The sequence below is a fragment of the Zonotrichia leucophrys genome, chromosome 10 (assembly GCF_028769735.1).
Source record: "Zonotrichia leucophrys gambelii isolate GWCS_2022_RI chromosome 10, RI_Zleu_2.0, whole genome shotgun sequence".
NCBI lineage: Eukaryota > Metazoa > Chordata > Aves > Passeriformes > Passerellidae > Zonotrichia > Zonotrichia leucophrys.
The window spans coordinates 7,749,478-7,765,333 of NC_088180.1; the positions used below are offsets into that span (position 1 = coordinate 7,749,478).

General features: G+C 36.5%; 1 protein-coding gene and 1 long non-coding RNA gene across 6 annotated transcripts in view; one reads left to right on the forward strand and one right to left on the reverse strand.

The window, feature by feature from the left end:
- LOC135452498 (uncharacterized) overlaps positions 1–3,460 on the forward strand; it is a 45,889-nt gene extending 42,429 nt beyond the window's left edge. For 2 of the 3 annotated variants that reach the window (XR_010441633.1, XR_010441632.1), the window contains 3 exons: positions 2,159–2,268; positions 2,782–2,831; positions 3,045–3,460. This is a non-coding gene — a long non-coding RNA (uncharacterized LOC135452498). The remainder of the gene's footprint in view (positions 1–2,158; positions 2,269–2,781; positions 2,832–3,044) is intronic. The other variant, XR_010441634.1, reaches the window with a different exon arrangement.
- Positions 1–15,856, reverse strand: part of UNC13C (unc-13 homolog C) — a 131,673-nt gene that overhangs the window by 4,892 nt on the left and 110,925 nt on the right. For all 3 annotated transcript variants that reach the window (XM_064722627.1, XM_064722628.1, XM_064722626.1), the window contains 5 exons: positions 14,891–15,040; positions 13,515–13,638; positions 11,275–11,331; positions 10,118–10,198; positions 6,450–6,597 (listed from right to left, as the gene is read on the reverse strand). In XM_064722627.1, coding sequence (XP_064578697.1) covers positions 6,450–6,597; positions 10,118–10,198; positions 11,275–11,331; positions 13,515–13,638; positions 14,891–15,040 — 560 coding nt within the window. The remainder of the gene's footprint in view (positions 1–6,449; positions 6,598–10,117; positions 10,199–11,274; positions 11,332–13,514; positions 13,639–14,890; positions 15,041–15,856) is intronic.

The following is a 15,856-nucleotide window of genomic DNA, read 5'->3' on the forward strand; positions in this document are numbered from 1 at the left end:
GATCCGCTGGTGTAAATTATGTATTTTAGCCTCTAGCTTAAAAAAAAACCCCAACCCAAAACCCCAGGAAAGTTTTAAAAGAGGACAATTATCATTTTTATTTGATAGCCTTAAGAGCAGCCTGTGGATGGTGGTAGTAGTGAAGTGTGCAGTGTTAATCTCTAATAATGTCAGGTACGATTTCATCAGGACAAGAATCTACAAATATGTAAGATTAGACTTGTTCTCTTTCTTCGACTTTTTTATTAACTTATGCAGAATATATTCTTGCAAAGGTCTCCTAATAAGTGTCTCTTTCCTTCTCCTGGTAGTCCATAATTGACAACAGTGCTCCAAGCAGTACTGCAAATATATGAATAGTCTTGTATGTACAGTGCTGCTGCTTGATATGGTTATAAAGAAATCTGTGCAAAACATCATCCAGTTTTATACTAAAAGCAGTTGACATTGAAATGACCCTACATCCAGTATTGCTGAGAAAACCTCCTTTGCAGAACATCCCAGTGAGCACAGACAATTTCTAGTGGAGTCTAGAACATAAACTTGGTTTCTTTCAGTAATCACCCCATCCATCTTTCTCTTTCTAACCTGCTGAACAAACTAGAGATACAATTCCAGGACATTTAGTATTTGCTTATACCATCTCTTGCTGACATTCAAAGCTAGGGTGCTTAATTCTGAAGCCTCTGATCTGTCTAGTTCTGCTGTTTTGTTTTCTTTTATGCTACCACTTCTTGAACAGTCACAGCAGGAATTAGTGATTCTGACTGCACTATAGAAAGGTCCATTTATCCTACTACATTTAATAAGCCAATTTAGCTGACAATAAATCTCTTCATGCACTGCAGAGGATGATTGCACTTTTCTTCCTTTAGTACTGTAATATAACTCATTTGAAGGCTAACAAACTCATAAATGATTCTGCCTCGTTTGAAAACCTTATGGATGTTTAATTATTACTGCTTGCTCTCTAGTATCTGCTTTACATTTTATTTGTTGGTATATTTATACTATTCAAAATACAGCATCCTCTTACTGGTGGGTGGTTAAGTGATCACGTGCATTTAAAGTGCAGTCATTCTTTCACAGCAAATGTAAAGAATAAAAATATCTCCTCAAAGATGCTTGCTCCTCAGGGACTAGAAAGGCCTAGAAGTCAGGCTTTTATCCCTCCTTATTCAGCACCTGGAATGATATCATATAACTGATGGATACCTGTAGTTTGTGTTTATTTTCTTGAAGACCTAGAGGAAACTGATACACAACTTTTTTCTAATTTAGGTGCTTTACTATTTCATTTAAGGAACAACCTGAAATTTTCAAATGTGAAAGCATCTTAAGTGAATATTTTTGTAAAGACCTTTTGCTTTACCAGTGGTCTGGTTTTAACTATATGTACTTTAAAAACAGTTATTTTCCTGCCACTATTCTGAGTGCATTTGCTTTGCTATCAGCATATGCTGGAGTACTTTTATTAGATGTAATTCAGCAAGTTTCTTCTTTGTTTGTTCTTATCTTTTCTGTTTGTTGCTTGCAATAGTGTGCTGATTTCTTTAGCTTCCAATGCAGTTGGTTTTTTTTTTTTTGGCATGAAATAAGGTTGTGTAACACATGGTTCTGACCTCAATTTGAAACTACAGTGGATGAAGCAGGGATTATTTCTTGAGTTAAATTCTGTCTGAAGTATGGGTTATGAGAGAACTGGAAATGCTCTGTAGGACTTAAATTTCCTGTTAGAATACAGGTATAGCTTTCAAAATATGACAGTTAATAATATAATGGTTTTGACAAGCAAAAGAAAAAAAAAGGTCTTTCTTTTTTGCTTATAAGAGCTGCTAAACAGATTAAGCAATTTTTATTTTCTATAGTATGATGTCACCTATCTGCTTGTTTAAACTATAGTTACTATCAGATTATTGTTTTAATGCAATTCCATTTATTTATGAAATATTGAGGTTATGCTTTTCTTTGTACAATTACAAGTTGCAATGGAAGACAGAACTGAATTTGGCTTGGCAATTGAAAATAATTTGTCTTCATTTTTGAATGTGTAACGTCCCTCCCTGTGTTGGTGACTTCACAAGAAAAGGATGGAGCTACTTTTAGAGATAAGCATATTTACCTAATGAAAGTGAGTATTATATTTTCTTGTTTTCAGGTACGTCTTGCCTTTTTAGCTTGCAGTTCTCTGGCGTAAGAATGAAAAAATCTGAATCAGACCAGTGAAGCAAAGCCTTTTCTGCAGAGCCTTTTCTTATAAAAACACAGGTAGGGTTTGCAGTATGAGCTCTGTGTTGTGAGATGAGTATTGATTTTTCTGCTTAAGTGATACAAACTACTTTAAGTCAAGACAAAAAATATAGTGCAGAATCCTGCCATTATGTATTTATTATTGTCTAACAACATTTGTGAACTGGAGCTGCTGTAAAATTTGTAAGAAAAAATATTTCCCTATGTCCAATAAATAACCATTTTACATGCAAGAGTGGTGTTTACTTTGGAAAAATTAGTGGCAATAAATGAGAGCTAATTCAGGAAACTCTATTTGAGACTGTCTTTTTATGCAGTTTGCTAAAATTAAAATAATATTTGTTCAAATGTTATTAGTGTTAATGCTACACAAGTGTAAATAGTCACAGCACTGGCTATAGTTTATGAAATTACTGAAGATTCATGGCATTTGCTAAACTAAACCATAGCCATTTAATTTTGATTTGCTTTAAGTCATTTAAAAGGGGAAGGTACAACTTAAAAAGGTGACTGCTTCTCTCCTGTTTTCAGGAGTGACTTAAGAGAAGCTTCACCAGTACTGGTCTCAGCACAGACCAAGGGTAAGTCAAGTGTACCATGGAGTGGGACAGTTCATGCAATAGGCCAGCAGAAGTACAGTGAGAGTTTATCCTTTGGCTTTTGGAGGTCTGTCTTGATTGGGAAAATGTGGTTGAATTTAGCTCAAGTTAAAATGATCTTGTCCTGCCTGACCTGAAATTTGTCCAATTTGTCTAGAGCTCTTGTCAATGTACAAAATATGTGGTCTTTTGCAGAAGCCTTGGAGTGTTCTCTGAAATTCTGGGCTGGCTGCTGCCTGCCTTCAGCTGTGAACCAACCATGGGGTCCCAGCCCTACAGCACTGAACCCCCAAAAAATTCCTGCAACTGAGCTGGGTTGTGCAGGTCAGGCTTGGCCCTTTGCTGCTGTTTTACAACTGATTCATGCTTGGCTCAAGCACACAAAGAATGGTTTAGTTACAAAAGCTTTTGAAAGCAATCCATACAATAATCTGAATGTATTCAAGAATGTTATCCTGTAACTGAATTGAGAGGAAACCCTTTTACAGCATGAGCTAATGTTTACTATTATTATTATTATTAGTGCACAAATAAAGTGACAATTTAGTCCAGAGTAAATAAAATCAATCTGAGATCTGCACCTCAGGTCTAATGGTGCACTGATGGCACATGATTCTCATCTGGCTTTGCTTTATGTGCTCTTTGCAAAGGTATCAGTGACCACCTAGTGTGTTAAATACTGGTCACTAAGGCTTTGGAACGCAGTTCTCTTCACCAAACTGCCTTCAGATTTTGCAAAATCCTTTAGGTCAGTATCCATGTCCTTTTTAGAGACTCCAGCAGTGACCTGCTCCATGGAATGGTTCTTGGCAGAGGCAGCACTTGTGTATGATTGAATAAGAAAACTCATCCAGATGAATGTGCTTACAACAGGCACTGCAGAATCAGCTGAATCCTGTCTGGGTAATATTAAATGTGAAGTTCAGATAGGTGGAACTAAATTTCATTACTAGTTTGTAAATCATTCTATGTGTTATTATAAAAAAATTACCCAACAAACAATACTGATAATTTATTTGCAAAAGAAAATGTTGCTCTGCATGTTTTACACAGTGGTGGGTTGGGAATAGAACAGGACAAGTGCTTATCAATTTTCTGGAAATATTTATGCAAAGGGGCAGTCAGAGATTATATCCCACTCACTATCCTATTGATACCAATGTTAAAATCTGTAGTGATCAGAGTTTCCACAGGATTTAATCTCCAAACAAACACATTGGAATTGTGTGGCAGATCTGGGATAACAGCTGAAGAGAAACCTCTCCCTCCTCCTCTGCCAAGCACAAAGGCAGGTATTTAATAAGCCATGTCACTGATAAAGCTAATCTAGTACCTGTATGTCTGTATCTCTACTTATCAGACAACATTTTTCTTTTAGCCTTAATTTTCATAGTGTTGGTTAGAGATTTGTGTTCACAACACTGAGTGAGCATTAAATTTACAACTTTCATCAGCATAGAATCATTACAGCTGAAAAAGAACTTCAACCATGACAAATCATTATATGGAGAAAAATAAAATAAAAAACCTCAGTTACTGAAAAGGTTACTGCCAGATTATGTTCCTCATTGTCATTTACTTATTCCAAAACTTGTCTGTTTTGAAAATTCTTGAGAATCTATAGTGGTGCTTTGAAAAGAACAATCATCAGAGTAAGATTACAGAAGTTAATTTAATTATTCTTGTTGTATAATAATTTGCTTTTAGAGCACATGACTGTAACAATGCCGTCTCATGATGCATTTGAAAAAGGCAGTAGGAATTGTGCTTTCAACTATTGAAACCACCACAGGGCAAACTATGAATCTCTGAGCCACCATTTTCAATGTTAGGAAGGGTTTTATTATTATTATCTTACAAAAATTTCTATGTTGCCAAGATCTGTAGGAATATGTGGGCACAAAGGCTGAGAAACAAAACTCTGGTTCAAGAAAACATCCTTCTTTAGGAACATAGTGCTGGATAATTTGGTTATTCCTACTGAATGTGATCCTGCACGAACACAGGGAATATCAAGGAACATAACACACTTTTACAGAGCCATTATCACAGAATCAGAGAATCATTGAAGTTGGAAGAGACCTCCAAGATCATGAATTCCAACCTTGGCCTTTCTGTTTGTGTGTAGAGTTAACTCCCCCTTCTCATGCCAATCAGAAAAATTTTTGCTCTTCAGTTTCTTAGAATAACTTCAGCTTAGTCATGGTGAGTGACAAATTATCTTAACCTGGGGGTAAAAGTAACCTGGTAGTTGTCTGATTCTTGTGGTCATTACAGGCAAACCAAGCATCCAATTCTATCTACAGTCATAGTTATTATACAATAGATACTTTCTTTACATTTAAAAAATTATTTTTTCTGTTGCTTTGAGCTTAAAATTATATCCAACTGTCTATTGATAATGGATTGGCAATGTGGAAAAGATAGGCCAGATATCTAATTATATTCCAGAGAAAATTTCTGATTTGCAAACAGAGTCATTTTAATTAAAAGCTAATAATACAGTTATAGCTGTGAGGCTGGAAATCATAATAGATGAGGATTTAGTTATTTTAAATGAGGCATTAAAGGATAATGAAAAGTTTTGAGTCGCTTTTCCTTAAGTTTCATTCCCAGTGGCTTCATTTCTAACAATACTGGTGTGCAAATATAGCAATAGTAATGTGTGCACAGAAATGAGCACAGACCTCAGGCTGAAATCATGATGAAAATAAGAAAATGTAATTTTGTGGCTGAGGATTTGTAAAAGATCACTTATGGCTACAACTTAACTATTTTTTTCCTCCTGAAGCTACAATGAAGGTATGTGTTAAAGAAAAGCAAAATAATCTTAGAAGTAACAATTTTCTGCTTGGATCCATATTGCTAATTCTTTCTTTTTGAGAGGGGGAAAAAAAGGACTCTACTGCCTACATATAAGAGTTTTATAGCTATTTTTGCATTTTTAATATATGAGTTACTAAGAGAGATCTCAGTTTTAATATGGAAACAGCTTAGGAAATCATTCCTCAGAAATAGTCTTGGGACAAGCTGCAAAACTCATGTTTCATACTTTTTATACTGCGAGTAACATATAGTACTTGAGAAGTAAAAGCAATTTATTTCCAGCTTTACTGTCCAATTAAAACTTTCTGATTCTTATGAGCTGGAGCAGGGTAATTCATTATATCAGTAAATTGTATTCTTTCCCAAAGACATGAAGTGACAGGCAGGTCATTTTTTACAAATGCTCATTACATTCAGAAGAAATCTAGTAAAGATTACTATGGTGCAGAAATGTTCAGTTTTCAGAATGAAGAAAACATTCAGCTTGGAATATGATGTGTGCAGTGCTCCTACAAAGAACCCTGGTGCTCAGTGCGCCCCTAGAGCTCAGGGGTTCTTCCTCCTGTGCAGTCACAAGTCCCCAAAGGAACTGCCCTCAGGTAAGCCCCAAAATCAGCATTAGAGAAGGGATAACATCAATAACATCACATGGACAAATTTGTGTCAATAAACTCTAAAATACCACAGGGGGTAGAGAATGTAATCTGCAATCAACAATTTAGAACATTTAAAACATAATAGGATGCATTTCTGTGTCCCTTACTGATCACTTACTCTGGGAAGTTTGTGTGGCTATAAACTTCTTTATCAGGGCGTCAGTGGTCTGTGTGTAAAGGCTGAGAGCATATTTGAGGGACTGCAGGTCTGGGCTCTTCTCCAGGAAATTCTTTTTCAGCCCACTTCCTCCAGCATGGAAGTATTGCTAAAATGAAAAACAAATATGGTTGTTCACAGGGGAAAAAAAGGCCTCAGTTACAGACATACAACTCCAAGTAAAATTCTTAAATGAATGTTTGGAAGTAGCAACAGGAATGTCTACATTTATTATAGCTTCTGAGATAACTGTCATAATACAAAGCTTCTTTCCAAGGGTAAAAAAATTAAGCATAAAGGGAAGAAATATGCAAAATTTTGATTTTGGTCTTCATGATCTGAAGCATTGATTTGCCAAAACTGGAAAATATTTGAAGCATTCTTTTAGGTTGCAAAGAGTAGAATGAATTTTAATTCTTTAGCTAAAAAACCCGAAAACATCACAAACCCCTCTCAAATGAAGGCATGGTTTACAAGCCAGTGCTTGTATAATATACAGGATATATTACTTTTTAGGGAAATGGGAACTTCGTAAAAAATTTCAGAGAGAATACTCCAGAGAGTGAAGTTTTAGAGTAGCGGTGTGAGAAGAGGACTTCTGGTTCTACGGGCAGAGCTAGATTTGGAAAAACAAATATGCTTATGACTTTGATGCCATGCTGACTATGTGAACTATATAGATAAAAACAATCTATATAAATGTATTATATTATGTGTTCAATCCCAAAGCTGAGTTCAGAAAAATCAGGGGACAGATTCTTCTCTTTTTCCTCCCACAAAGAAGAATTTTTCCTCAAGTTTTGTACAGGACAGTGTTTGATGAATTAATACATGTTAGCCACAATGAAAAGATAAATGTGCTACAATACCTTCATTCTGTTCAAACACCTTGCAAAGCATTTGCAACCTCCATTACAGTTCTAAGTCTCAAGATCAATAAAGCTCCCATTAATGGCTAATTAGTAAAAATAAACAGTGTTTTTCAGGAACAGAATGACTGCTTCATGAGATGCAACATTGGTCCACTGCGTACAGGGAATCTTGGGGACTGTAAGCAGAATTTACTCTCCCTGCCTTTTTGCAGTGTTGCCAAAGGAATAAATGCAATATCTACATTCCAGTTCACATACACACATCTCCAGTAAATGCTGTATCCCAGCTTATCTGGACAGCTCAGACCTACAGTCCACATATGCCCTTTGCATTTAGTGCACACATTTAATCTTCCAGTTCTCAAGATTCTGCAGGAGATGAAACATAAATTTTTCATAACAATTATTTACATTTCTGTATTGCTGTCTACTGACTGTTAAAGGGAAAAAAATATCGGTAGGAGCAAAACTGGGGATTTGAAGTTATCAGGCAGCAACATTTTATATTGTTTTAATACTATGGGGACAGTTAGGGTCAGTTTAAAAGGTTCTGAATAAATCTGTCTTTCCAAGCAAATTATTTTATACAATATGTTCCAAAAAACTCTCATCTTAATTGCTCAAGAGTTTTGTCATGATTTCACTAAGAATCATAATCAATTTATAAGCAAGAGTTAAATTTTGTTAATATTTCCTGCTATTGTGACAATTACTGTGATTTTTTTTGAAGTTGTCTCTCCCAGTAAAATGTTATCTGCAGCAGCAGCTGCACATGGCTGAAAGTTCCATGAAAGCTAATAGTCACAGAAAGAAATGAAGACCCTTGTTTTCCTGAGTTTTAAACTTTTTTGTTTTTGTTTTTCCCATAAATGGTAAAATCTGCAAGCGAGCCAGCAATGTGAACCTATCATTAATGTATGGAACTGAATATAGAAAAATAATGAGTAAACAGGATTTTACAGATTCAGCTGGATCAGTTATTGCCCAGTTCCTTAGAGATGGAAAACTTAAAATAATTCCCCTGCTGCTCTTGCTCCTCGCTGTAGGTTTGTAGGTGGCACAAGAGATTTCCAAGTCACACTGACAAATGAAAGGGGCAGATGTCAAGCGCTGCAGCGTCAGCCCAAAGCTGCCAAATGCCACCCAAGCCCCTTTGGGTGCTGCTTTCTCTTTGTAGAGAGTCTCTGGGTGTACCGAGAACTGGGACAGCATTATCAATGGACATTGTCTCTGGGCTGACATAATGAGGTAGCAGAGAACTCAGTCTGAGCTAACTGAGGCCAGAAAGCCACTTCTCCTAACTGTAAATTGCAAATTAAGCTGAAAAGTATTAAATAGTTATATAAATTGCTATGGTTCTTTTTACATAATACAAAGATTGATGATATGCGATGTATATTCTAGATTAATAAATATTACTTTAATTTATATTTGTCAAAGGATTAATAACACTATCCACTATTAAATTATGATTGATTCTCAGTGAATTAAATGAAAGGAAAAGTAAAAAAGTCTATAAGTGGAGATACTCCTCCCTGCAAAACCCTTCGTTACCTAATCAGCTACCCAGTTTCTGAACACACACCACAAGCCATTTTTACCATTCTCCTATTCTTATCTGGGCAGCCATGGTATTTTTGCTTTTAAATAAGCTGTATTTACTAAGCATTACAAAAAAAAATTAATATTTTGATCATTAAACATAGCAACTACATTCCTAAATAAACTTAGCAGCCGTTTTTCTTGAGTTAACTCATAAAGTTTGCCTTTTTTTACTTTCTACCAGAATAAGCCAAATTTCTGCATGATCAAGGTTATTTGTTAAGTATTTTGGAAATGATTTTGCCATATCAGCTCGTAAATACATCAGGCAGTTATAATGCACACAGTCATTGCCTTACAATTTGAAAATGGTTTCTCAGGAAGCTTTCTTTAGCTCACTTAATGAATGCTATGAATTAACTATTATAACTTAGCACACAGATATAAGGATCCTGAATTAACAAAGGGATTTTCCCTATTTAATATTTTCCCTCCAAATCTAGACATTATGAGTAAAATGGTCAACACCTATCTCTCCATCTGTAAGAGTTTAAGCACTGGAAATTTAAGCAATGTTAGAGTTTACATTTTCCCCAGCTTTTATGAGTTTAGAAAATAATTAGATTCACATACTTTACTTCATGCAGCTTACTTTGGTAACATACTTCAATTTGTTCCATTTTTCAATTTGTTCAATTTGCTTCCACAACATTATTAATTCCCAATTATTTTTATTTCTGCAAGAAATGTCAAATCACGTTTGTAATTAATTGTCTCCACTACAAATACAAAAAATGGCAATTGGGAGCTCCCTCTGTTACTTTTTGCTTGCCTTAGAGACTGTTTTATTGCAAAACACTTGATCATAAGTATTTTCTCTTACTTATATCTTCAATTTTATACTTCAGTAGCTGCGTTCTTGCTTTCCTGATGTGCTGTCCCTTCCCAGCAGACAGGAAAATACGCTCTTATTCTAGAAACTGATTGCTTTAGAGTTATTTACACCAACTACTGATCCAGGCAAATGTGAAAAAGACTGATAAGCAAATTAAATAATACATTAACTAATAATATAATAAATATTCCTAATGATTTCTTCTGACTTCAGAAACCAACTCCATGAAGACTGTATGGAAGTCTCCAGCCTTTTATCTAAAAACCAATCAGTGATTGCTGGGCATTGCAGCCCAGAGCAGGAAAGACCTGAAGCTGTACCTTGATGGTAACGAGGGCCACGTCCATTATTGCACACTGCCTCAAGGTCAGGCTTTTGGCTTCCTCGCGGATCACGTGGTCCTGCAGTGAGACAAGAGCGCACTTGGTTTCACAGAGACAATACTGTGAGTATCTGTTCTTTGCAAAACAAACAAACATCCATCAAATGCCCCCCAAGGACTGTGATTAACAGGGATTAATTCAGAATCCTTTCACAACAAATTATAACCTAGAGCAATTGTGTTGTTTCCTGAAATCATAGACTGCAGAGAACCAGATTCACTGGTTAATACTGAGCATTACTTCTTTTACTAGGATGCATTATTTCTCTGTTTTGGGGGATAGGGGAAAGGTTAAAATTTAACTTAAAATAATGAAATTGGATGATATAGAAGTAATTAATTTTAATAATAAACATGACAGTTTATTAACAAATGGATGTTTGTTAATGCCCTATGTTTAAAAAAAAGAAGGATTCCTATTACAACATGTTAGATGTAGAGTGACTACACTCCTGTTAAATCTGCCTAAATAAGCAGTCAGTGATTTATTTAGGTAATATTTTAAGTCCTCTAGCAAACTACACAATCATTCATAGAGGCCCCAAATACCACATTTCTGTATAAATCTGAAATCCTAATTCAGCATTGACTGGCAAACAACTGACATCACTCTCAAACATCTCTGCTGTCCATCAAGTGGACTCCAGTGCTGAAGACTTTACTGCAGAGGTACATACTATGTTTCAATGCATGTAAATAGTCCACAGAAAGAAAATTGCTGGTATTCTCACCTTAAGGGCTTTTCCAGAACTGATTACAGAAAGAAACAAAGGTACCCCTCTGGTACCCCTCTTTTTTTTTTTTTTTTTTTTTTTTATGTGCAATGCTTGTAAGACTTGGTTGTGCAATAAGGGACTGATGGCTTCTTGACCCATGCAGTGATCACTTACCATATAAGCATAGAGTCTTCTAATCATAACTTGGTTTTGATGAAACTGTACAATAATTATTCACCTCTGAGTAGTTACTGTCATATTTAATCTCATTATACTACATAAGAACAAGTAGGAGCATGAGGTTTAGGCTCACAGTCATCATTATTTCCTCCTTTTTCTGTTAGTGCAAGCCAGTCACAACTTCATCTGGCTCCATTACCTTGAGTTTTGACAGTTGTCCAAGATCTTTGGCTGCACTGAATATCATCTGGGGCCCCTGTAATCACATTGAAAATTAAGGAAACAGGCTCACGACAGCATGTTTGCTTTTTATGTCAACACAATCTTATTTTCTGCTAGGATATTGGCCAAAGTCATCGTTTTGCAAAGCTAAATAAAAGTTTCAGTTGCACAGGAGACACATTTTCATTCAGTTCATAAGGCCAAGTGCTTGACTGCCTGCAGCAAGATTCCCTCCAGTATTCTATAGCTGATACAAATATTGCACTTTCTGCTGAGAGTGGTTTTGTGTTCTCCTTTCTGCTGTCTCATTTTGTGTTTAATACTGAAAGCTAAGGCTGTGATTGTTCTCAGTGTGTGTCAGTGAGATATTTGTCCATAACTGCAGCTCTCAGGTGCTGGGCTAACATGAACAATCATGCTGGGAAGTGAGCAGCCCTGAGGAACCTGCAAAAGCCTGTGTAGGGGGAATCCTCAGCTGAGTAAACCACAGCACGGTGTACTGTGAGCCAGAGCCCTTTTTTAAAGAAAAGATATTGAAATGTTATGAAGTTAAAGCAATATTTTACAATAGCCAAATCCTGGCATGACACCAAAGGCCAATGCCTACACATTTGTCTCAGAGAAACAGAATCCTACTTTAATTCCATGCTCACATCCTTTATCACAATTATATACAAATATATACACATTTGTGAAAAATTAAACCCTGTTTCTGAATGCCTGTTCCTCTCAAGCTCAAACAGAAGGAAATATTCAGAGCTAGAAAATCTCTCACAGTATCCTACTTTTCAGTGATTTTCTTTAATTATGTATTCAGTAGTAAACAAAAGTATCAAAATAAATTGAATAGTTCACAATGCCTACCAGAAACACTCTATATAGAGGGTACCACTAAGGAAAGTCCCCTCTGAACGTATTGTGCTATGAATAATTGATCCTGCATAAAGCTAATAAATGCTCCTAACACATGATGGAAAATGCAGTTACCCAACTGAAATGCAATCCATGTATTGACAGATATTTGCAACAAAAAATCTGAAAAGCAAATGAAAGATGTCACAAATGTAAATTTTAAACTTATTGAAAGAGAGGTTGTTTTCAATTATGTATAGTTAACAAGTACAGTACATGTGAACAAATTCAGTGACTGGAGTCCTGGCCATGATCAGCTCTCCTCTAGCATTTTTAATATTTCAGGTAATTTCATTTTTATCTCTGCACCATTTATACATTTTCTATTAGAGCTTTTTCCTGCCTGTCCAGCAATATTGTTTCATGCATCTTCAATATATTATAGTAAGATTTAATGATATGCCTTTAACTTATGGACGCTGACCAACAGGTTTTTAGCAGCTGAAGTGGTACCATAGGATGTGCAACAGCGAAGTTGCCAAACGCACACTGGCAACATCACAATTAACTTGTCCTAAGATGGTCAATTTATTTTAAACAAGATTGAATAAAAGAAGAATTAACAGTTATGTTATCCCAATCTCTCTCAAAAAAAAGCAATTATGAAAGGGTCCCCAGGCCAGGCTCTCTGTGGTGATCCTTTGCCAGGAGGATTTCACTGTTGCCCTGATGTGATTTCACATCAGGCCATGCCCCATAAGAGGCTCGTGTGCAGCACCACTTTCTGTGAGGACAGCTCCCTTTCCTCTTCTCAGCAGGCTGGAAATGCAGCTCTGCCCAAAGAGGACCTCCTGTCAAGGCTGCTATTAAAATCCCCCAAATCTTTAGTGCTATATTTGGCTGAAGCTTCCTGATGTTAATTAAGTGCTGCCTCAAGATGAGAAATGGCACAGCAGGCAGGGCTGGAGGATGGGATGGGGCATCCCTGGCTTTCCCAAACCTACAAAAATGGAAGTGATTGAATTTGTGATATGACTAGGAAGGGCAAGGAACACTCTTCATGTTCCTGTGCACAGTGAAGCCGAGAGAGAAATCAGATTTAAATGAAACCTCTTTATGAGAGCACGACTGCATTCATAAAAACTGCTCTGATTTGGATGAGGCAGTAAATGAAGGAGTGAAGTCTTCCTCACCAGCTAAGAGCAAGCTGGCTGCATGACTCTGAGAGGAACACTTCCTGCAATGCAGGTGTTACTCCCTGTGGTCAGGGTACAGAACAGGACAGTGTCAGACCCTTGGCACCACCTGCTCAGGCGCATTATTACAGTCCTTTGTATCAACTGAGAATTGTTCTAGAACACTTACGGTTTGGTCTGTCAGTGGTGGAAGCACAATCTGTTTCTCTATTTTGTTTAAGACTAACTTCCAGAGCTCTTTCAAAACCCGTTTCAGAACAGTCTTCTCACAGATTTTTGCAGAGACACTTAAACTGGAATAAAACAGAACCACAAAACAGTCACCAAAACCAGCATTATGGCTTCAGAGGTGTTCTATCATGCTAAGATTAATAGCCATTAAGGTTTATCTTTTCTCTAGTAATAAAAATTTCTTAATAGCTAAATTATTTTGCTATTTCATCAGTAAATATTTTTGGCAAAAACACTTGCAGATTACAAACTTAAATAAATCTTCTCCATCTAATTTAATGCTTAGTATATCACTGATGCGTATTTATTGAAAATGCAAAAACATGATGAGTTAAAAGTTTGATGGATGATACAATTTAGCACTCCCACGCCCCTAAATTAAAGTTTTAGTATATAATTTGTTTATGTCTTAAAAATAAAGAGCAACTGTCTCTCTTACTTTGCATTTCTACTGGGATGTAGAACTGGTTGCTGACAGCTAATGCAAATTCGCAGCTACTGTTTGGAAACATTTATTTCTATATACTGACATGTCTGAGCAGTCTTGCTATCTATTACTTACAGTAAAATTAAATTTTTAGGGCACCTTTTGCATCTTTACTTTGAAAATTTCTGGCTGGGGAAAACCTGCCTAAGGAACCAAAGGGGTGTGTAACTTGTGACTGGAGACCTCGAGTACAGGGTCAGTGCCAGGCTGCTTGTCCTCACAGCCACTTCCATCAAAAGGCCACTGGTGTTTGACAAGCAGCAAGGACACCAATGTGCTTACAGATGTGCCTGTGCTGCACATGGCCTTTCAGAATGTGTCATTGCTGAATGATGACAGCATAAGTTATGCTTACTTACAGAAGCAAGAATGAGTTTGCAGGCTCCTCTCAAAACTTAGCATTTTACCAAATGAAAAAAAAATCAAGTTGCTGTTTAGATGATGACCTGGTTTTGGTGACACAGAAGTGCATATCAATAAGCAGTGTGACACTGGGCACAAGTCTAAAACAAATGCCAGACAATTCGGTGTAAGAATTACTTTTGTTCTTTTTTTCAGTACAGTCTTCATAACACAGCCTGTGGAGGAGAGACCGTGCACTGGCTCATTTTCAATGACTCAAAACCTGACAAGACATGGAAAGACAAGCCTGGAGCTTATGTAAAAATTGCTCAGTGTAAGTAAACAGGTTAGGCATGGGATTCTGCACACGGTGAATACTAGAAATATTAAAAATACTACAGAGTGCTTCCAGGTACCAACAGTGTTTCAGAGTAAAACCAAATGTGCCTGACTGCAGCATCCAGTTCCCAACCTGCCACACTCACGTTGTGTCCAGGGAATCCATGAGAGGCCGAAGCACAATCTCAGCATCAATGGCTGCACTGTTCTTATTGGCTGCTGCATTCCCATTTCCTCTCATTTGATTCAGTTCATTGCTCATTTGTCTTACACAATCTTCAATAACAAATTGGAAACTACAGGATGAGAATAAAAAGGAGAATGAAAGAATTCTGGGAAAGAAAACAATAATGATGATTTAGCATCAGGTTCCTCAACAAGACTTAAATATTTTCGGCAATGATGCAATGTTCAAAATTGAAGATACTATTGTGTTACCATCAGAAAATAAGTTCTATTGAGGATCATAGCTCATATAAATAATTCATGCCATGTTTTGATCTTTTCCCTGCCTTCAATTCAGCCACAATTTTCATAGCCTTGTAGATGTGCCAAATATTTATTTTCTGAAAGCAACAGATGTATCAGAATCTATAGGTTAGATGTAATTGACTGCCAGCTAGGAACAACTTCTCAAGATTTTATTTTTGGTGTGAAAGGATGATACAAACAGTTGATGATAAATAATTTTTCTCTTGATAGTTAATAGCAACCAAGCTTTGATAATCTTCTTGAGGTAAAATCAAAAACTCCTACTGATTCTGCCCTATTTGGCTCAATTTGACTTTTTCCAGATTTCACACAGTCAGTGCCTTCAGAAGGATTGTTACTTCTTTGCAACTACACAGCATTAAAACACTTGGACTGTTTAAAATATCCTTTTGCAAAGAGCCCCCTTGCTTTGAAGCACTCAGACTCTTCCTCCTGGGAGGAATCTTTTTCACTTCAAGGTGACTGTGAACACATTCTTCCTCCTCAAGTTTGTATCTGCTCAGCTTTTCTGAAAACTGTTCTGTTTCCTAACTGATCTGGTTGAGTGTCTGACAGTCTTAAAGTGCTCTTGATGTGATAATCTTTGGACAACATATTGACACAAAGCAGAACAGCACTTA